Source organism: Theobroma cacao, chromosome 1 (genome assembly GCF_053813885.1).
Source record: "Theobroma cacao isolate CCN51 chromosome 1, ASM5381388v1, whole genome shotgun sequence".
Classification (NCBI taxonomy): Eukaryota; Viridiplantae; Streptophyta; class Magnoliopsida; order Malvales; family Malvaceae; genus Theobroma; species Theobroma cacao.
The window spans coordinates 38,182,815-38,204,857 of NC_142639.1; the positions used below are offsets into that span (position 1 = coordinate 38,182,815).

At 37.6% G+C, this 22,043-nt stretch overlaps 3 protein-coding genes across 5 annotated transcripts; 2 read left to right on the top strand and 1 right to left on the bottom strand.

Annotated features, from left to right (window-relative positions):
• Positions 1-3,368: 3,368 nt before the first annotated feature.
• On the top strand, positions 3,369-5,638 carry MYB55 (myb domain protein 55). Its single transcript, XM_007051263.3, has 3 exons — positions 3,369-3,785; positions 3,908-4,037; positions 4,127-5,638. Exons 1-3 carry the CDS (start codon positions 3,653-3,655, stop codon positions 5,220-5,222), a joined length of 1,359 nt encoding a protein of 452 aa, XP_007051325.1. The 5' UTR covers positions 3,369-3,652; the 3' UTR covers positions 5,223-5,638.
• Positions 5,639-13,449: 7,811 nt separating this feature from the next.
• On the top strand, positions 13,450-15,062 carry LOC18613827 (uncharacterized). Its single transcript, XM_007051264.3, has 2 exons — positions 13,450-14,504; positions 14,665-15,062. Exons 1-2 carry the CDS (start codon positions 13,703-13,705, stop codon positions 14,748-14,750), a joined length of 888 nt encoding a protein of 295 aa, XP_007051326.3. The 5' UTR covers positions 13,450-13,702; the 3' UTR covers positions 14,751-15,062.
• A 288-nt stretch (positions 15,063-15,350) lies between these two features.
• Positions 15,351-20,992, bottom strand: LOC18613828 (pectin acetylesterase 6-like). Of its 3 annotated transcripts, none has more exons than XM_018128045.2 (13): positions 20,548-20,991; positions 20,363-20,445; positions 20,041-20,170; positions 19,867-19,940; positions 19,354-19,440; positions 19,159-19,283; positions 19,002-19,062; positions 18,670-18,723; positions 18,508-18,585; positions 17,947-18,052; positions 17,694-17,839; positions 17,304-17,407; positions 15,351-15,733 (listed from the first exon to the last, which is right to left on the bottom strand). In XM_018128045.2, the coding sequence occupies exons 1-13, from the start codon at positions 20,744-20,746 to the stop codon at positions 15,688-15,690; spliced, it is 1,293 nt and encodes a 430-aa protein (XP_017983534.2). In that variant the 5' UTR covers positions 20,747-20,991; the 3' UTR covers positions 15,351-15,687. The 3 variants fall into 3 exon arrangements, with proteins under 3 accessions (XP_017983534.2, XP_017983539.2, XP_007051327.3); XM_018128050.2 differs by lacking the exon at positions 15,351-15,733 and adding an exon at positions 15,768-15,894 and having other exon boundaries at positions 20,548-20,990; XM_007051265.3 differs by lacking the exon at positions 15,351-15,733 and adding an exon at positions 15,943-16,378 and having other exon boundaries at positions 20,548-20,992.
• Between the last annotated feature and the right edge of the window lie 1,051 nt (positions 20,993-22,043).

Consider the following 22,043-nt stretch of genomic DNA (forward strand, 5'->3'; position numbering starts at 1 on the left):
ATTACAAGAAGTTAAACATTATAGTTTTAGTCATGCGAATGGAACTAGTTACTAAGGATGGTTTGTACTAAACGAGGAGCGTGTACCATTGGCTAAGGTGTACTTACTGCTGCATAGAAACTAAGGAACAGTAACAGACAGGGGGATGGGGAAAATGAAAATTTGAAAAGAGAAAAAATAACCATTTAATCATCATCTTCCTGAGGGGTGTCCCTTGCATAATTTTGAGACACTTGGGACCCAGAAAGATGGCGTAGAGATCTGTTATCTGGACAGTGTAGCAGATGCAGATGTTGTGTAGTGCTCAGTATCTAATGGGTCCATTCCTCCCTGGACAAATTTGCATGCACACAAATTGACTCCATCAACTGATTCTCCACCATCTGATGAAAACCTCATATACCCTTTTCGTGTCTGTCTCCATTGATCCCAAACTCCGGTATCCTGCATGGGACCCCTTTAAATGATGGGTCCGACCCCAAATTCCCATGAACCTCTTCATCTGGCCAAACTAATCATTCCCGAAAAATAAAAATGAAAAAAGGACAGGCATTGTTACCTGAGATAATTTTAACGTAAAGATCATTGAATACTTTGACAGACAGTAGCTTGAGGCAATTATTAGTGTTGAAGAAGTTTATGAATTGACTATATTACACGTCAACGTTTTGGCACTTTTTATTATTATTTCTCGGGAGCAAATTACAACTCGATTGTACAAAGGAGATAAAAAGAAAAAGGATTTTCATTTTAATTCTAAATTTGTCAATTCGATTGAATGTAAACTGGTCCTATGTATAATTGATGTTAAAGTACTGTGTTTGCCGCCTATGATCGATACTTTCTAATCTTTTTATCAAGATTCCCATGGGTTTCACATTTCAATGCGGGCCATGCCCAGTACAGCTAATGATTTGGAATAATTTGATGAATTTCTTGTTATCTTTCAAGTCATATGCTTGTTAAATCATTTAAAAATCTGCAGAAAAAGAAAAACTCAAGGGGGGTCTCTGGGATTTCTAATTTAATCTATCTGTTCCTGATCATCTCTTAGAAATTTAATTTCCCTTTGTCTGTGGCTGGCTAAGAAAAGACCGCCAGAAAAGGTGCAAACAGCAAGGATTAGAGAGTTTATGTTCGAATTGACTAATCAAATTTTAGCAAAGGTGGTCCAGAGCAAGAGAAAAAAAAAAAAAAAAAGGAAATGCATGCACAAAGAATTTGGTTCTGTAATCTGTATTCATATCACATATAGTGTTCCTAGTTTAGTCTTGTATGAATTAAATATATATTCAGCTTTCCAAAGAATTATTTGGCCCATCATGCTGCTATACATCTCTAATCATTAAGATTAATATAAAATTAATCTGTAAACCGAATCCTTTTTCTCACTTATTTTATTGCTCAACTTTGTCATTTTGACACTTAAAATAAGTTTTCTTGCAGAAACTGACTTCATATAGTTTAGTACCGTTATCAGACTTGTGCTATATTTCTTTCTTCTTTTCAGGGTTTGCTTTTTTACATTCATGCTGCTGCATTCGTCAGCGTTTTGAATTGGCAAAGGTTTCTGGTGAAACATATTTCAAAATTAATGAAAGACTTAAGTCAAGTCTTCGCTTGTGTATCCAGGACGGCCAGGTTTTAAACCGAAAGGAAGATGCCACAAAGCCAAGCTTAATGCAGCATTAATTACAAAAGAACTAGCATTTCTGATGAATTTCCCTCACGATATTTTTATGGCAGACATTATCTTTCAAGCATTTTTAAAGTTATTTGAATCTTGAAAAGTCCAACCTTACTGCAGGATTTAGATTCATGAGTAATTTGATATTGACAGTTTTTTCTTTGGTCCCCAAAGTTTATTGTAGTTGTGTGTACCTTCTGCTTTGTAGCTCCACTACTAGAACAGGAAAAGCTATTCTCGTCCTCCTCAGATTCATGATCAGTCGGCTTAAAGTAATAAAATTCACTATTCTTTTTTGCAATGAATGTATGAACCAGAGGAACTTGGTCGTTGCAAATCTTGGAAAATCATATATCTGAACCTCACTCCTTGAGCATACAGCAAAATTTGTCATGTGAACAGTTCTAGTAAAAAAGGGTGATGCAGAAACGTCAGATATCTGTACAAATGGTGGGGGTGCTCAGGCAGTGCTCTGGTCCAAATGGGGTTTTTCAAATAAAGAGACATATGAATCAACACATTGAATCAAATATTCGGATAAAGATTTTAATTAGTTTTGGATTGGAATAAAGTTTGGGCTGTGGGTGGCTTTTCTTTGCTGGTAAACCTCAAGGGTTAGCTTTGCCTGTAGAAAGTCACTGTATCTAAGAGAAATTAATGCTGTTGCAGTATGTGTTACCAAAACTATAGAACAACATATTTTAGTGGCATGTGTTGGCTAATTTGAATAAATACAGCTATGTAGTCACCTTCAACGTATGCAATTACAAGAAGACACAGCAGTCTGAATCTGTTTCTCGGTTTTGGCCATTGCCGTGTGAAGAAAGCGTTGCCCTTCTTGAATTAATGAGAGGGGGAAAAAGGGGGAAAATGTGAATTAAGTCTTACGTCCCCAAAGTGGAAAAAATTTAGGGAGTAAGGTAATTTATAACAATGAGTGAAATTCATCAGAAACAGGAAAGACATTCTTAATTTACAGAACATGAACAAAATAATTTGTTCTTTCCACGTAATGATGGAACTTTTCAAAGTGATCATGATTTGGAAGAATTGCCCCAAAAAGCTCACAGAGTAAAGAAGGGAGTGGATCCTGTTTCCTTTGAGACACAAAAGTTGTTGTGCATTAAGCAAAGGAATATATAATATCATATATATATGTATATATATATATATATATATATTTTTTCCTGCAGAGGGGGAGAACTTTCTGTTATTTTCCATCTTGACTGTGTTGTTGGGGCTGCTTTTGAATTGGGATTTCAGGAGGTGAGCAAGCACATAAAAGGATGAAACCAAATACTGAAAGTCCAGAACCAGTTATCAGACAGAAATTCTATACTTTTGCCTAAGAGTAAAAGAGAGTTACTGTCGGTCTCCCATTAAGTAAAATTTACCATTAGGTTTGGATTCACTAACAGAAGTTAGAAGCATGGGGTGATTATCAAAACTTCTGTTTTTCTCATATAATATCAGAAAAAATGTCCCACCATCCCTGCAAAAGACATTAATTCTCAGACCTTTGATAAGACACATGCAACTCAGACCATTAACTCATCTCCACCCCTCGTCAATATGAGGAGAAGGAATAGAAAAAAAAAGGAAGGAGGGAAGAAAAAAAATCGAAATAAAGAGGAAAATTTAAAGAATTAATAAAAGGAAGGGGGGTGGGGGAGGGGGGGGCGGTGAGAGAGAAACTACAACACCTTATTGAATGTGACTTTTCTTTCTGGGGAGCCTCCTCTTATATTAATTCAACTCCCTTTCTCAGCTGCTACTTCATTTTCTAGCCTCCCTATATCAAAACCCTCTCTCTTTTTCTCTCTCTCTCTCAAATTTTTTTTACCAAAGCATTCCAAAGATACTGTTCAGAACCACCCCTGCTTTGCTGACAGTTTCACCTAGGATTCAGCAAAGTTGCTGTTTTAGGAAAGGTCTCTTCCTCATTGTAATTTGGTCTGTCTCAAAATGGGGAGGCACTCTTGCTGTTACAAGCAGAAACTGAGGAAAGGTCTTTGGTCCCCTGAAGAAGATGAGAAGCTCTTGAGGCATATTACAAAGTACGGCCATGGCTGCTGGAGCTCTGTCCCTAAGCAAGCTGGTAATTTAAGAAACTTTTAACTCCCTTTTCATGTTAGTTTCTTCTTTAAATCATCTGGTCTTCAGAAAAATATATGACAGAGTATTAATGAAATTATTTCCGTAACATGGCCAAATTGGCAGGTCTGCAGAGGTGTGGAAAGAGCTGCAGGTTAAGGTGGATTAATTACTTGAGGCCTGATTTAAAGAGAGGCACATTCTCTCAGGAAGAAGAAAACCTCATAATTGAACTTCATGCAGTTTTGGGTAATAGGTATTCTTTCCTTCTCATGACTTTTTCTCGTTTTTGGATTTTGCACAGAATTCTGTGTAAACATTCTTTGCCTTCTGTTGGTTCCTCAGGTGGTCCCAAATCGCTGCACAATTGCCAGGAAGAACCGACAATGAAATTAAAAATCTGTGGAACTCTTGCTTAAAGAAGAAGCTTAGGCAGAGAGGCATTGACCCTGTCACACACAAACCGCTCTCAGAGGTTGAAAATGGAGAAGACAAGAGTCAACAGACAAACAGCCGGGATAAGGCCTCCGGGGCATCTAGTGAATTGAACCTCAACACCGACAATCTTAAACCTGGAGTAACTTTACATGAACAAAGACCAACGTCAGTTACTGCACATGGTTACCAATTGGAAATGGAAGGCTCTCCCAGCTCCAAGACAATGAACAGCAGCAATAACAATAGCAACAACAACAATTTGATGACATCCACAGCCAGCAAAGACTTCTTTCTGGATAGATTTGCAGCCACTCACCATGAAAGCACAACCACAAACAGCCAGCCTTCTGATTTAGTGGGGCATCTTCCAATTCAACAATTGAACTATGCATCCAATGCCAGGCTCTCATCTACCTCAAATCCTACTCTCTGGTTCACGCAAACTAGCAAGGCTTTCGATATCAATTCTGAATTTTCCTCAAGCGCGATGTCTACCCTTCTCCCACCATTGACAAGTTCATTTCTCTCTGCTCCTGTGGGATTCAAGCCTTCTGTCTCCGTTTCCTCTGATAGCCCTTCGATGCCCTCGTTTACTGTTAATGGATCCCGCTACTGGGAAACCGGTGCCTCCGCCAATAACAGTAACAGCAGCAGCAGCACTGAGCTGCAAAGCAACAGTTCCTTCTTTGAGAATAGTTTCTCCTGGGGGTTGGCAGATTGTAGCACATCAGAGAAAGAGGCTCCAATCCCTCTAATGGAAAGCCAAGCAGAAGAAATCAAGTGGCCAGAATATCTCAATAACCCATTATTAGTGGCGGCTGCTTTGCAAAATCAAACTCCACAATCCTTATACAACATTGAGATAAAATCAGAAACACATTTCCTGACTAATAGTTCAAACAGTATGTGGCCCCATAGCCAACAGCAGCAAGAACCCTTACAAAATTCCGATATGTGTGCTAAGGATATCCAGAGACTTACGGCAACTTATGGACATATTTAGCTTTTGCATTTATCAAAGGACCTCTCTTCTTAGAAGAAAGTAAAGAAGAAGGGGGCTTGAACAAATGCCATTCTCATATCAGGTGTGTACCACAGATTTTTCTTTCTTTCTCTTTTTTCGCCCCCTTTCTCTTCATTCTCGTGTATATAGGTCTGATACAAAAATTTATCGCCTCTGCTTTTGGACTATTTGTGAGCATAACAATCTTGTTGTTAGCTTTTTCTTTCTTCTTTATTTTTCCATCTTTTTTTTTTTTTTGTGCGTGTGTGTGGGGTAGAACTGCAGAATAAGGCTTGTTTTCGTGGCTTTTTACTCTTCTTTGCCTCGTTGCATATGGGTCATATTTGTGCATTGGAATGTTGCGATTCTATCTGTAAAACAATCGATGAAAAAGAAAAGAATATTTGTTATTCATCCGTGGGGGTTTTTACCATACTTTTGTTACCCGCTCTTAGAACGACACACTTTTCAAATCGAAACACAAAAACAGATGTTAATAAGTTGTCTGCAATCTATCCAAATCGTTCCTTTAGACTGTGCCATCTCCTGGTTTAGATAGTAATTGAAAAATACATGAAACTTGTTTCATCGGCGCCTTTTTTTCCAGTTCCAACACCCTAAATTGGTTGTCTATCACTGTCTTGCAAGGACATAAGATATCCTTATCGCTTTTATAACAGCTTTATCACTTTTCTCCTTTCTCTCCCCCCTCCCTTTAATTTTTGGTGATTTTCGAGTAAATGAATTCATTACTTGGGCTGCCTTTTGCCTGAAACAATCTTAACACCTGAACTACATTTTTCAGTTTGCTTGATTTTCAAGTCTCAAAAGGAATTATAAAAACCCATCCCCACCACTCGCCCTCTCCTTTTCTTTGTCCCACGCACGTACACACCCACGCTCACGCAGATACACCCAAAACTCAATAAGAACATGAGCCTAAACTTTAAGAGAGAAAAGAAGGGTTATGCCACTTCATCGTCAGGTAAGAAAAAAAAAAAAAAACACCCACAGAACAAATTGAGAGTTATTAACTTTCTTGTCCGTACAAGGGAAAGTGACTCTCAATCTAATAAGGGCCATATATCAGGTGCTGTCTTGTAGCTTCTTTTAAGACACTTACATTATCTTAAGAAACACTTTATAAAGCAAGAAACTTCCAATTCAAGGGAAGGAGAGAAGTCAATCTCGCAGTGAATGCATAAAAAATATATTTATATATTTGCTGACATGGAAAATACATCACCACCGTCCACTTGGCAGCATCTTTGAGAGGATACATTCAACTTTTATTTGTAAAATGGTCCAAAGCTTCAATCTTTGCTTGCAGTAAAAGAACTATGCATTTACGCTTTGTTTAGCTGCAGTTAATGCCGCTTGTGATTAAAGAACAGGCCACTTATGGTCAGAATTACAGGGTTTTTTTTCTCCTAAGTTCTGGAACATAAGACTAAATGGTTCGGAATCCAATGTAGTTTTTGGACAAGGAGAGATGAAAGAAATGGGGAATATGTCTATGTCAGTTTGAGATAATGAGCTAAGCTAGCAAACCAATTAATGTACTGCTCGTGTAACAATTCAACGCTTACATTATCCGTATATTTTACTTGAAAACTGGAAGTATATGAAAGCGAAGCTGTGTTGGAGGACCCACTGCAATAATTTCTAGTTGGGTGAGTCATGGGGGCATCTTCCTCACGGGCACAACATCAACCCCATGCCCCGTCCCCCAAATGGCATCTGTTATCAGGAAACAATATTTTCAGGCCTGTTTTAATGCAATTAATTGCAGAGACTTAATGACTTCACTGTTTGCCTGATGACTCTGGGAAACTTTGAACTTGTTGTCATGCATTCAAGTTCAAGCATTGCAATCACGCAGTTGCTTGACCATATTCACGAAAACACAAAGTAATCATCTATATAAAGGTTAAAGGTTTTGAAAATTATGTTATTGCCAGTTAGTTAGAGGACAAAAATCAAACCTTCATGTTGATTTTAATTTGGGGTTTGATATCGTTGTCAACAATAAAATAAGCACAAATCCTCAACTCTCAAAGATAGGAAAGTACTAATTAATTTATGTAATCAAACTGTAGCTTAGTCCCCAAGCAATGAAAACAGCACATCCAGCTTCAAACATAAAACAGAAAAAAATTCATTAGTACTAATATTCCTTTAGCAGAAAAAAATTAGGGAGTTATATATATATATATATCAATAGTTAGTATTTTTAAAGTTTAGCCAGTTCTGGGACTTCAAAAATCTGCAGCATTGCAGGAGAAGACTGGAGAAGAATTTATACCAGTAGTTATACTAAACCAAATTTAGATCAATTTGCAGCCAGCTGATACCATCTTTGTTGAAAAGCAATAGGGCATAAATGCACAGAGTAGAAATAGTTTGAACAAAGAACAGACAGGTTTCAATGTCAAGCCAAGCCCAACCTTGCAAACGCCTAAACCCCAAAATTATGTGCAGCAGAGTACTGGGATGATACTCTAGTCTCCAGCTATGAATTATGAAATGCTCTACCCTTGCAATGAATCAAGACTATGGTGGTCATCAGAGTCTAGAACTCGGGCAACACCTATGCTTGCTTGTAATACATGAAATAGTTTTACTTCAATTGATCAGCAAAAAGGTTCTATATTTTTCTTGATCCGTTAGCTCAGCTGTGTGTGAACAATTTTGGGAAAGGAAGCACCACCAAACTATGCCATACCAATGAAAATTTGGCGGATGAAAGATGGAAAATGATAGCAGATGAGAAAAAAGTAGTAGTTTCCAAGTATACCTGACCTAATAACGTTGACTACAATCTACAAATTATTGGGTTAACCTTTAGGACATGGAAAGTAGGGGGAAAAGGAGGAAAAAGATTCAACAAAACCATCATATTTACTTTGTTCACCTCATAATTCAGCACTTGCCCTTTTCCTGATAATGAAATCTCCTTCATCTTCTGATGCATAGGTGCATACTCCACAAAAATTAAATAACTAGAAGCTCTCCTAAGTTGCTAACATGATGATATTGAGAATGCAGATTTTTATTGACAATTAAACCAAACTTAATTTGTTGGAAAAATATTCATGAACTGAATTTGGTCAATTGAACAAAATATGAAAAAAAATGGCAATGGCAACTGGAAACGACTGTCAAGTTGGCAACCTTTGGTAACGAGGTAGTCTGTCTACAGCATTTAGATGATTAAGCTTTGGACTAGGCTGCATTTAAATAGGGCCAGCTCCATCTCATATCAACCCGGGCCAAAGCTTCCAATTTGTCAGAGACTTTTCTCTGACTGGGTCAGCTTTTTTCAACAGCTGGGCCAATTATGGGTGAAGGTCCAGACTGCCAAGGACTAGGATCCATCTGATGGATCATTCCACTCAAAATATTGCCAATTAGTACTTCAGGAGAAAGGGTAAAAGAAAACACTTTATGACATTTGCATATAACAGATTTACCTTTGCCTATGCAAGTGAACTGTAAAATAATTAAGATATTCATACAGAAATAGAAAATTCTATATTAAATGTTTATAGAAAAAAATATACATAATATTTTACATAATTCTTAAACTGTTTAATAAAATTCAAATTAGACTTCATTCTTATATCATCTTTTATAAAGTCCTTATATTTTTATTTTGTATCAAATAAACCATTAAAACTAATCATTAATTAATTATCATTAATCAAAATATAATTTCTCATTTTTTATATCATGTGATGTTGATGTTAAGAGTGAAAATATTACGTGATCATAGTATCATGTTATATTAATGCTTCATGTCATCATTCACTGTGATATATCAAAATATCACATCAACATTATGTTATATAAAATGACAAGTGATATTTTAACTAGTAATAATTAATCAATTGTCGTAAAAGCTTATTTGAACCAAAGTAAAAAATAAAGAGACTTAATTGAATGTAATAAATAAATAAATAATGATTTATTTAAATTTTTTAAATAATTTAAAATTTTTTAAAGATATTATACCAAAAAAATTAATGAACTTTCCCTTCATTGTTGATTTGTTACTAAAACTTAAAAGTCGTCTCGATTTTGGAAATTACCCTCCCCTTTTCCCACCTCTTTTGTGTTAGTAACTTTTTTTCTTCTTTGAAAAGATCCCTTTTTCTTTTTAATACGCAGGAAGAGCACTAAATAACGTATGAATTCAACTCCATAATTCAAGGAAATGAAACAAATTTAACTAAAAAAAATGAAACCATTGGACCAATTGCCGACATTTTCATTTCAAAGATTACAAAAAGAAAAGAAAATTAAACTGCTAAAGAACCCTCCAACAAGGGAACCACCTGATATATAAAATGTTTTCCATTTAAATGGTGGGTTGCCTAAGCACTTTCCTTCAAACCTTGACCAGACAAAAGAGGCTGCTCAACTATTGATCTTCTCCCAACTTTTGGTTAGAATTCTATTTGCCTAGCCCAATCGGTTATGAGTCATCAATGGAACTGGTTTTTCCTTTTCAGGGACCCTTTAACACGTGATAATGTCTGATTAGTCCATGACTTTTTGCCCCATTCTTCTTCAACCTCTCCCTCATCTTTTCTGTATTTTTAACTCTTTTGTAAATTGCAAAGTAGCAGCATTTGCTTCTCATAAACCACACTAAGCAATTGATTCCATTGGCCGAGTGTAATATTTTATGTTCACATCAAGACTTGGTCTCTCATTGGGAATTATACTTCCCGTCAAGGGGACACCAGGCCCATTTACAGTTACTAGAGACAAAAAGCTGTTATTTTCATCAACTCTTGAGGAAATTACTTGCATTATATCCTGTTGTAGGCTGAGAAATTCAGAACACCCATTCCAAATTCCACATTCCACCACCGACTAACCTTTCTGAACCTTCACCTCTGCCTCCCCTTTGGGCCCAAAGAAAATCAGGGTCAAGTTTTAACATTAAATATTAATAGATGGGAAGATATTCTTGCCAATGGACTCTCTCCCTGACCAAATAATGTTTTATCTCCCCAGGGCTTTGGAGCCCACTGCCTATCACTTTCCATCGAGGCACTGCCTCCATTGTCGGCAATTTGTGTAGAATTGCAGCAGTGGCCAAGAACGGGCTTATTCTCTTTTTCGCCTAAATGTAGATATCCAAACTTGTTTTTGCAATTTATTGTGTTTTCCAAGTTCATGTGTTGGCAATTTGTTGGCTACAAAAACATTAATTTGTTGATCCAATACAGGTTGGAGTGGTCAGTAGGTTTATTGTGCAAAACGAAAACCAACCCAAGGACGGAAAATATTTTTTTCTTCTTCAAATGTCTGGAACGTGGTCCACGTAGCATTTTCCCTACAAAGAAAATAATAAAGGACAGAACAAAACCATGGAAGGAAATGCCTACCCATCCCAACATTATATCAAGTCATTTCACATTAAATATAGACAAAATTTATTTCTCCCTTTTTTGACCCTTTTATAAAGAAGAAATCGTTCTTGGACCTGCTCTAGCAGCTAGCAGGGAAGTTAGCTAGAGTGTTAGAGTAAGCAAGTCCTAGGAACGATTTGACATTTAAGTAACACATTTTGTTATAAAATGCATGGTTCAATGAATCATTTCCAATGCCTTCCCCTCTTTCCTTCCAAAAAAGGAAGAGAATTGTTTGGTGAATAATTGAGATTCTTAAGCTAATAGTATCTCAAAAGCTTGCCACATCTCCCAACCCCTAACTTATCTTCCATAGATTTTCTTTTTTCCTTATCCTTTTGTAAAATGAATCAAAATGCCATCATCAACTTCTGTCATTAGTTTTGATGTGATGTAGGATAAAAAAATAAGTTTTATTCTTTCATATCATACCTTAAAAGCGAATAACTTTTCATTGATAATTTTAATCGAGTATAATTTTTTTTAGTTTCAAATTTATTTATAAAAATATCTTTCAATTAATAATTTTATAAATTTAACAAAATTATTGTATTAATTAAAAGATACTTCGATAATTAATCTTAATATATGTCTCCACAATAAAACCCCGAGAATAATAAAACGATATATCAGCAATTGTAGCAGTGAGCTATCATTTCATTTGTCATGGAGCCAACATAAGGCCAATACGACAAATGGGGTCCACTCCTCCAAGGCTTGATCCAAACCACACAAAATCTAAGGAATGCTCATCACCTAACGTCTCTCAATCGTCCGATCATCCACGTCAGTCTTTTCCCATTATATGGCCAAAATAAAACTCTTTTTCTAATTACTTCTATTTAGCACGTGTAAGCAACACAGTCACTGTCACCTCCACATCAGCCGACCTTTTACCACTGCCTTCTACAAAGCGGGCTTGAAATTTTTTTTTTTTTTAAAAAGGCTACTAGTCAAAGGGTCAATGGTCGGTGAGCTGCTGTGTTAACTAAACCCATTAAGCTCCGTTCAACGGAATTAAATAAATTTATCATCAAAATTCAAAATTTTTGAAGATAAAACAGGTGGCTAAAAGAAGTAATTAAATATATTGAATGGAAACGGAAAAAAAATAAAAAAAGAACAAAAAGGAGAAGATAAAGGCCGAGGCAACAGCTCGTGCTGGCGCAGTAAGTGATGTGTTGGGTGCATGATACGAAGACCACGTGGCAAGGAATGGGCCTGGACCGTGGAGGGTCATTGGTGGACCCCACAGTTGGGCCACGACGCTTTTGTTTCGGAAATCCACCATTAGGGCATTTGTCGTTTTGAAGCTTTGGGTGAGGAAATAAGGACCCAAAAACGCGGACAGCTGTCCCCTTAAACGCGGTTCCATACATCAGCTTCGATCATCTTCAAATCAAAGACAGTCTCGTGGGCCTGATGCTACCGAACGCCCCCTCCCCAGGTCACCCCAAAATTAGCTTATCCATTACCCAAAACACCCTTGTTTTGTTCATTGGTACCAACGTCTTGATAGCCACGAAATCTTTGGATTTTTGGAGGGTAATTTTGGAGTTTGCGTTGTAGTAAACTAGTGATCCATAAAGTTATACAATGTGGATAATGTTTGGATTAACTCAATTTCTTTTTTTTTTTTTTTTTGCTTTTACTTGGATATAAAAATGTCTGCATCAGCTTTACTACCAAACTATATGGCAGTAAAACTATAATGTGGATATTACCATTTATTTAAATACTAACCATATAGAATAATAACATACGCGGAAAACACACGGTTAATCAAGTGTCAAAGTCCGTTCAAGATTACATTAATTAACCAAGTAAAAGCGAGTAATCTGTAGAAGTTTACTTTCACTTGTTTATAACTCGAAATTATTATAATTTTAAGCAATTTTATGACTATGGTTATGGTTGGAGCGGAGGGGCATTTGCCACATTGGATCCTCACCTTACATAGTCAAAATGTACTGTGTACTGTCGAATGGCGTAGAGATGAAACATTACAAACGTGAACAATTTGTCCAGACGAAGAAAAGGAGACGGAACTTGACCCTCTTAAGGAATGCATGTCGATTTCTTGTTACGAGGAGAGGGACCATATGTACAGTACTATCAACAGAGCTATTAATTGAGACAATATTTAGGGTTTAGTACAGTTTCGATATTTCATTTTCAAGTGTTTCACTAATACATGAATCAGTGAAGTACAGAGTGAATAAAATTTTGCACGCTGGGCAGTGAAGCTTTCAGAGTCATTTTCCAAGGATGTTAATGCTAAGTTAAAAGGGAAAAAGTGAAAGAGAAAAAAAAAAAAAAAAAGGTTAGATTGGAGCATCGATTGAACTGAAGAAAGAAATGGCCTAGGTTTTGGGTCATCGTGTGGGCAGGTCTCAATCTTTGTTTCCTTGTTAACACCTAGTGAGTCGTGAGTCGCGACCCAGCAGCGGATATCAAATGAGTGCTGTGTTAGCAGCAAAGGAAGATGTCTGAAGCTACGTGTCCTGAAGTGAGTGGTGTGGGACACTCCCCTCTTGAGCTGATTCTCTACGTCATTTGTCTCAATGTTGCCGTGTGGATTTCTTAATCATTATTAATTAACCAAAAGGAGGCCGGATCAGAAACTTCTTACACAACTGATTTCATATTAAGATTACCATCCCACCCTCTTTTTAATTCTCAACCACCGTCAGGGTAGCTGGAAGGATGTGAATCAAGTGAGGGAGTGAGTGAGGACTTAAATGGGCATATCTGGAATTTTAAGGCATGAACATTTGCTATAAATTTGGTCGTAGGAGGATTGATTTGGGTTTACCTTTCACCTTATCATGAAATGAGAAACGAATGATTCACAAAAGCCCGAACGCCACAGCTTGTTAATAAGTGCAGCCGCTCTTTCTGTATTCTCTCTCTCTCTCTCTCTCTCTCTCTCTCCATAGTCAATTATCGTTTTGATATACAGAAAAACACTTTACCTTCTTCACTCTTTTGGTTTCTTTCTCGTTTCTTGGAGTTGCAAAATCACAGGAAAGAAGAAAAGGAAGGAAAAAGAAAACTATGGCATCAGATGAAAGTATGACGGTTGTTTCTTCTATGCATGAAGATGAGTATGATGATATTGATGTTGGGTTTGATCATGATCATGACCAACAGGCTCATCCACATAACTTGTCCAGGCTTTCCATGTGCACTAGTTCCATGTACACCAACGAGGATGATGATGATGATGATGATCATATGGGGATGTACATATCGAGATTGTCAATTGAGAGCTTTGATGCGGATGTTGATGAAGAGTTCTCTGATGAAAAAGAAGGCAAAGAACTGCTCGAACTGTCATCCGACTCTGACAAAGAACCTAGTTGTTACTCTCTTCCCGCCACGCCTCCTCGTCGGAGGAATAGAACTGGCGTGTTGTCACAGCAGCTGATGGGAGCGGTCAAAGATTATGCAAGTGAAAATGAAGCTCAAAGGGGTAGTTTTGGAAGGCCAAAGGGGAGCAAGAATTTGAGGAAGAGGAGGATTATAAGGGAAAGATGGGGAGATAAGGAGAGTAAATGTAGCAGCAAAAAGAAAGATGGGGATTTTATGTTTGGGGGTTACAGCAATTACAGTGGAAGTTTTAGTGGGGAGAGTGAGGGGGGTAGTGCGGGTTTGGTGGTGATTACCAGGCCAAAAGGAGGAAGGAGATCGTTGTGTATGGACTTGGAGGAAGTGAAGGCGTGTCGGGATTTGGGGTTCGAGTTGGAACATGAGCGGATGTTGGAGATGCCCTGTCGTGTTTCCCTGTCAGGCTCCACACTTGATACTAGTAGCGGTGGCAATTCTCCCATCGCCAACTGGCGTATCTCTAGCCCTGGTTAGTCAAAACATTGCCACCCTCTTAATTGCCTCTACTTTGGACTCTTGTTTTTTGGCCTAACAGGGAACTAGAAATTTCTGATTCTTGGCGATTTGTCTTAATGAAAAGGCTAAGCATTTTCAGTGCATCTGATGGGATCTTTACTCTGAAATTTTAGGTGATGACCCAAGAGAGGTCAAGGCTCGGCTCAAGGTGTGGGCGCAAGCAGTGGCACTTGCATCAACATCTAGGCATTGCAGCTGACAAGCTACTCTCAACTATCATCTACTGTTTTTGGTTTTCCAGTTTTTCTGTTTCTTTTTTTCTCCTTCGAAATCCTTTGGTGGGATGGGTTTGATACTTTTCTTCATCTTGCTTCCTGGCAAAGAAGCTTTTTTCCAGAGGTTTCATCGACCTTCTAATCCTTTGCTGTTGGCATTTAAGAGCTTCCAGGCACCTTTTTTGATTACTCATGTACAGCTTTCCGCTTGTAAATATAACACGGGTGGAATATGGAGCCAGATTATAGGCTTATTATTTCCGAGGCCAAGCATATTTCCAGTTCTTTGCTCATAAGTTTTTCTTGTTTCGTCGTCAGTCTTGATTTGGGTAGTCACAGGTAAAGCATTTGGATAGAGATTTGTTTCACAGTGTGTTCCTAAAAATTGCATTTAAAACCTTGTTTACAAGAAAGAATTATTTGTTCTTCTTGCCCTCTGTTCTAACGGACGAAAGTAATCATAATTGCCCGCACAAAGAGTAAACGCATAAGCGGGGGGAAACTCGGGATTGGTTCCAATGTAAGGGGAATTTACAAATCGCCAAAATGATGATTTACTTCATTGTTTATATACCCCAGAGCAATAAAGCAAGGCTTTGGTCATGTGTTCATTATTAGGAGAAAGTAAAATAATCAGGCTTTCAATAATGAAGGCAGCACCTCAAGTACAAAGAACTAAGTGCACTCCCCATACAGTGGACAGGACTAAAATCCTGCTGAAAATAATTTCAACTACATAGTCTCCTGCATATGTTAAGACCCCTTCTTCCACAGTTAAAAATAATCATGAAATCTGATCAGAGATTGTATGTCAAAACAGAGTTGACAATCAAACTCACTGGAAAAGAACCACCATGCAAGGTATGGAGAGAGTATGAACCCAAAAATCTAACAGCTCAAATATCAGAATGTAGCAGCCTGTTACCTCCACCAGCAATATCGGTTTAGAAAATCAGGGATGCTCTCTCTATTCAGACAAAATCAATCCGTAAGAAATTACCACGAGATCTCAGTGATGACAGCTCCATACCAAGCCTAACCAGTTTAGGCAATCTCAGACAACAGTAAGCTAATCAGGTAACCTGTTTAAACATCCTGCCACTACTTAATTCACATCACTTTCACATCCTACAATTCAACATAAAGTGAGAAAGCACTTGAAATGACAATCTAGAATAGACGCGAACACAAAATTTCATGATACACCAAAATATAGCATACAAAGAGATCAACCCTTTAGTCACAGAAGCCAAGAAACATCCCTCTCAGTGTTCATTTTCTTCACTTTCTTGAAATGACTAATACACATATGATTGGGTACAGGTTAACCATTCCCAAGCATAAACTATTGCAACCACAGAATATTAGAGAAGGAATGCAGTGGCTACTAAAGAAGCGCTTTGAATGAATGATTTGAAATGGTTGCAATCTAAAGATCCACCATATCTGCTAGGATGTGGACTTTAAAGTTATAATTATTAGTCACTGGCCAAACTGAAACTCCATGGTGCATTTGGAACATGTTAAGGTGATCAAGAGGGCACTAAGCAGATTTAGGAGAGTAAATGTCAACCTTGTGGACTGAGAGATCGTTATGGTCGATGTAACGTCACTGCAGAGGAAGATATTAATTTCAGTCCCACCGTAGACGTGGAGAGAGTAAATCCAGAAAGGGTGCATTAGGTATACTGAAAGCCAAGAAACTAGAAAGACACAATATAAATTACAATCCACTCAAGCACATGGGGGTGGGAGGATTTGAACTAAGACCTCTTAGGACATCACTGGATCCTTTTGCCATTAGGCCAAGGCCTCATTGCTAATTGCATCCTAGATTATTCATAAGGAAGTATAAAAACATACATCCCTAGAGATATAGAAGTGACAAAGGATTAACAAGGTTCATTTTGTAACATTTTCACTCATCTGTATATAGAAATTCAAATAGAATAACTAACATCAATGTGGAAATAAAAATTATATTCTGTATCCCTGCCACCTTAATTTACTTGCAAATGTTTTTATCCTAACAAATTTATGATTCTGACTAAAAAATGCCACAATAACAGAACAACAATTACAAGGATTAGCTTTGATGTCGCACTTTTGGTAAACTTTTTTGGGAATTCTAGGCATAGTTTGAGGTCCTAGTGAAAATTTAAAAGCATGAAACAGAATAATGTGAAAAAGGTGACGGTTGGCAGTAGTGCTAACAGTTAGGGTTCCATGAGTGTGGCCTTCATAAATCTCAAACAAAAAGATATCAAACATATTAATATATTTTTCTTCTCCGCTTGAGTTCAGAGATATCAAAGGTCTATGGAGAGATCATATGGCTTATAAATAATATTTCTGAAAAAAAAAAAGAGAAAAGATTATATTGCTAATCATTCTGATTTGCATTCCCCAGAAAGCCATAGCCTATCACTTTATTATCACAACAAATGAATGTTACAGTTTCCACAAATAGCAATTGGGGAAAAGAAAAAATGGAAACCATACAGGCCCCAACAGGTCAACAAGAAGTTCTCACTCACTTGAAGACAAGATCGTGACAAGTACTGTCACATGGGTATGCACAGTCAATAGCTTTAACAGCTGTTCGATCAAAGAACCAGTCTCCAACAGACACTGCAACTGCCTGCATAATGATAATGAAATTCAAACTAATGCAAAAGATATTCTCATATAACCTCTGACCCATTCAGGCAGAAAGAAATCTATTTGCTACTTTGTGTTTAAGCCTTAGCAAACATTTCAACATAAAGTTTGGAATTAAGGGACTATGGAGTTTTATGTTATTTCCACCCTAAATCACAAAGTGCTAAATGAGGTATAGTTCTCCAGAAAATTCAGAAGATAGACACTGTTATCATTTATCTGCAGCTGCTGCAGGAACTTAACAACTTAATACAGATGGGACATACCTTGTTTCCAATACGGGGAGAATCATTCTCATACCATGTATCCTGCCTCTCTGACTGGCAGTGAGCAAAACAAGAATTTATGAATAAACCATTTTGATTGGACTTTGAGAAAACATTTATGGCGTTGAGCATTTGACTCCTGAAGTCTGCTCAATGTGAGAAAGAAGAAAATAGCAGTTACAGGCAATTCATCTGTATTTTCCAGTTAATAAAATTAAGCCAAAACATAGCAGATAACAAAATTGGAAATCACCTTGCAGAAACTGCATTTGTGTTGAGTTACAATGGGAACGATCCATTTTGCACTCACGCCAGGAGCCATGAGGATCAGCAGATGATGGAATTAAACTCTCTTGGACCTGAAAACAGAAATTAGAATATTAATCCAAGTTACTTGCCAATCAAGAGGTCATCTTGGTAAAGCTATTGGCGAATCCACTGGCAACTGCACCCGGAAGAATGACTGTCTAGTTTTGGGCTTTGGCTTGAGGGCAAAGGGGAAAGGAGAAGGATAGGTTTTTTTTTTTTTTTTTTCATAGAAAGGATAGGGTTGTTTAGGTTCAAAGAGTTGCTGTCTTAGAAAAGCCAATGCAGGACAGGACCCAACAATGCCCTATTCAAACAATCAGGAAGTTTCACTCTGTTGACAGCTGTTTAGAGGAGGTCTTGACGTTTAGCATTATGAAATCTTGTCTGATATGTTTCTAGGTGGAAATATGGATTCTCATTAAAAGAAAAAAGACGAAGAGAAAATGAAAAGAATTAGCAGACACAAGAAGAAAAAGAAAGAAAGTAGCAAAAGGAGGAAGATTACCTGCCATGCATCATAGGCTGCATTGAGAAGAAACAAAGGAGTCCTGATATTTGCAACCAAGTTTTGAGGGAAGAAGCACTGTAAATGAAAGATAGAGTTACGATCCTTTGAATGAGTTAGATCTTCTCTCTTACCCTAATCTAGTTAAGCAGAGATGTTTACCGAAGTTGGATCCATTTGACTGGTACAAGTGTTTGGCAGATTCTTTTGCACACCCTAAAATTTAATTGAGCAGAAAGCAATCAGAAAAGATTTCATGACAATGAGTGTTGATTACTCATAACAGCACTAGCATTTCTTTCCTGAGGACAAAAGATCTATGTTGAAAAGATTAATACCACAAAATACTAATATATAGCTCAGGCACCTCAGATCAAAAGCACTGAAGTGACTACAAATGACGCTTACTTGGCCTTCTAAGGTTAAGACACAAAACTAGCTATTAATTGAGTTTTCACCAACTCAGAAACTTAAAAGAGGAGCATAAGCAGTACCTGTAAGGTAACCACACCCCCATACATATCCCTTAATGAATGGCCACCAGCCACATTAGTTCTGCATAATTAATGGAAACCATTTATCAATACTATATTTTTGAATTGAAGAGAACCTACTATAACACAAAGGAGGGAACAGAGCATAGTTCATTACGCATCAAGGAACATTCCCGCATCGCTTAGACATTTCACTTTGGTGGTTTTTGGAAACAAATCCTTAAATTCATCACAGTGTAGAATGGATGCTAGACCCCCAGCTGAGCATCCAGAAAGAAGAGCCTGAAACACAATCATATATTAGATACCCAAAACCAAATTGAAAACTAAAAGAACATGCTAGGTGCAAAACCTGCTCAGCATTCTGCATTCCCTTGGCCATTAATTCTTCCATAGCAGCTGACCAGATCCTTTGTCCTCTAAAATAAAGTTGGTTAGCCTGAAAGTAAAATCACTGAATACCATGAATACTTCACCAGATTATGACAGAAAAAAGTGCTATAGAATATATGCTAGAGAAGAAAAGCAATCTGTTCTGGAACAGAGTCTATCTTAAAGAACTAAACATGTTAATTTTAAACCCCCCCCCCCCCCCCCCCCCCCCCCTTCCCCCCCCAAAAAGAATATCATCACTTGTCCAATTAGAGTTAGGTTACAATAATCACATCAACTAACTTCCCTAACAGTTATAAATCATTGAAGAGCATGACGGAAAAACAAGAAAATAATAACTGTAAGACTAGAAGAATCTAAAATAAGCATAAAGTAAATCAAACTTGACCACTAATTTCACTGACTAGGCTATTCGTGTCATGAGTAACAGTTCAGGAAAATGCTTCAAAGGGTTAAAAGTACTCTTGCTAACCTCATTCTGGCCCTCCCCAGCAAACGATGCCCCATCGCAGTACCGTAGCTTGACTCTGTTCCAGTTGTAGAAATCTGCAGGACGCAAGAGGCCCCATTCAAAATTTTTATGAGGAAATGCTGCATAAATACTGGTCCAAAAAGTATAAAAATAGGATTACAAAATTCTACAAACCAGGATTTTCTTCAGCTTTATTGCTCAATATTCCGGTGAAATTTGTTTGCTTCGCCATAAATTTTGATGAACCACGTCGAGTAGTTTTACGGAAGACACAAGTTCGAATGTTATTACACCATCCACCTCCCTTAAGACAAACATTAATGCCGACAAAGTTAGAAAAATAGATGCAACCAGTAAAGAGATCTATGTTGGCATAGGAACAAAGTGATATGACTTCAGAATCCAAGCGCAAAAAGGATTACAAATCTATCTTTATCAGGATCATACAATGCTAAATACACTTATCAAATGAGGTGTTAAAGCCTGTTAAACAAACCTCCAAATGAATGAGCCAGCTGTTTGAACCTGAACCGAACCCACGATCCAGATGATAACCAGGAGGCGTCCCATCCAAACAAACTGTGACACAACGCATCAAAAAAAAAGGGAGAATTTTGATATTTCAACATGAATAAAAAATCAGGCTTTCAGGCACTCCTGAAATACAACAATCAGAATTACCAGCTCCTTTAGAAGCAGCTCCTTGAATGAGAGTGAGGGGAACCATGAGAGTGTTGGCGCCAGGGGACGCTGCATCTTTCTCCAAGTACGAAAGCAGACTCTCTTTAGCTTTCAATTCTTCAACCGCATCTTCAGATCGGCTCAAACCAATTCCAACTACACAACACAGACTCAAAACCCATATCGAAACCCGATTCATTATGTTTCTTCCTCCTGTCTTTTCAATCCTATCTATTTACAGAGTACAGCTAACTCTACCTACTAAGAAAAAAAAAAAACAATGTCTTTTCAGTCTGGGAGTTTCAAAATCTTAGCAATAGATAGCTGGCACTTAAAAATGACCATCAAAGTGCAAACTTTTTAGTGGGAATGTGGACATTATAATAATGGCTACAGATTTCCGCTAAGATGTTGATATCCCAATTTTGGATAACAAAAAATGAAGGCAACCTTGTACAGTTGAGCCACATTCACTGCTAATTGATTAGAATTTCGGGAATATAATTGGTCAGCCGCAAGAGACCGTTGTGTCTTTCCATTTATTTATTTATTTTTATTATTTCAGATTCCCATAATTGACAAATCTCCTCTTTTTTGCCGTCAGCTCAAAAGGCCAAAGCCACGTCCCTCTCAACACTCGATGCCATTTCCTTTTCTTTTCACTATCTAGCGGCCCCATCCCTCCCTGACCACAGTTGTTCTCTTGAATGCTCCTAGTTAACTCCCTACCTTTTTAAACCCTCTGCGTATTACCCAAATTTAATTCTCTTTCCTTTTATAAAAGAATAACAACTAGTCTTTCTCTTCGATGCCCTGGGAAATTCTTGAAAAATGGAAATTATGGCAATCTCGTAACGTGAGGAAATGTTTATAAGCTAAGACAATCACAGTACTATCGCCATTGGTGGGCAGGCAAAACAGAACAACTACTATTACTAAAACAGTATGTTGGTTTGAAATGGCCAATGAGCTGGTCTCGTACTTGGTATCAAAGTAAGGCCCGGAGCCGTCGGACCACCGGCACAATTCTCGTGCATTGTACGATGATCATGAATATGTTTGACGCACGCTCCCTATATTCGCGAATAACCCGCTTTCCAGTAATTGCGCTTGCGATCTAGTATTTTAATTGAATTATTTTTCCAACATTGTCATATTGGGTTTTATTGCAAATAAAAAAAAAACAGTAAACCACCATTCAGTAATTGTTTTCATTTAGAATTTTCGGTTAAAGCGTCGCAAAAATATATTCTTCATATTGGGTTTAGGTCAAACATTTTTGTCGATTTTCATGCTTTCCTTGAATTCGAGGGCTTATACATGCAAAGTGCAAGAGTATCTTTGTTCTTTTACTTTTGGTATTCTGCTTTTATGATTTCTGTCTTCTGTCGATAAAGTTATTCTTGTCAGTCTGTAATCAACTGGGTCTGTCGATGTTGGACTGCAGGTTGTCAACACTTCGTTGTTGATCCCAGCCTACTCAATATTAGATGGGC

What these genes read in the sequence shown, in the direction of transcription:
- MYB55 (XM_007051263.3), top strand. Translation starts at nt 3,653, where the DNA reads ATGGGGAGGCACTCTTGCTGTTACAAGCAGAAACTGAGGAAAGGTCTT. An exon ending in CTCTGTCCCTAAGCAAGCTG is followed by an intron (nt 3,786 to 3,907) that starts GTAATTTAAGAA and finishes CCAAATTGGCAG; the next exon opens with GTCTGCAGAGGTGTGGAAAG. An exon ending in CATGCAGTTTTGGGTAATAG is followed by an intron (nt 4,038 to 4,126) that starts GTATTCTTTCCT and finishes TTGGTTCCTCAG; the next exon opens with GTGGTCCCAAATCGCTGCAC.
- LOC18613828 (XM_007051265.3), bottom strand. Translation starts at nt 20,746, where the DNA reads ATGAATCGGGTTTCGATATGGGTTTTGAGTCTGTGTTGTGTAGTTGGA. An exon ending in TAAAGCTGAAGAAAATCCTG is followed by an intron (nt 19,941 to 20,040) that starts GTTTGTAGAATT and finishes TGCGTCCTGCAG; the next exon opens with ATTTCTACAACTGGAACAGA. An exon ending in GTCAAATGGATCCAACTTCG is followed by an intron (nt 18,586 to 18,669) that starts GTAAACATCTCT and finishes TTTCATTTACAG; the next exon opens with TGCTTCTTCCCTCAAAACTT.
- LOC18613827 (XM_007051264.3), top strand. Translation starts at nt 13,703, where the DNA reads ATGGCATCAGATGAAAGTATGACGGTTGTTTCTTCTATGCATGAAGAT. An exon ending in CTGGCGTATCTCTAGCCCTG is followed by an intron (nt 14,505 to 14,664) that starts GTTAGTCAAAAC and finishes CTGAAATTTTAG; the next exon opens with GTGATGACCCAAGAGAGGTC.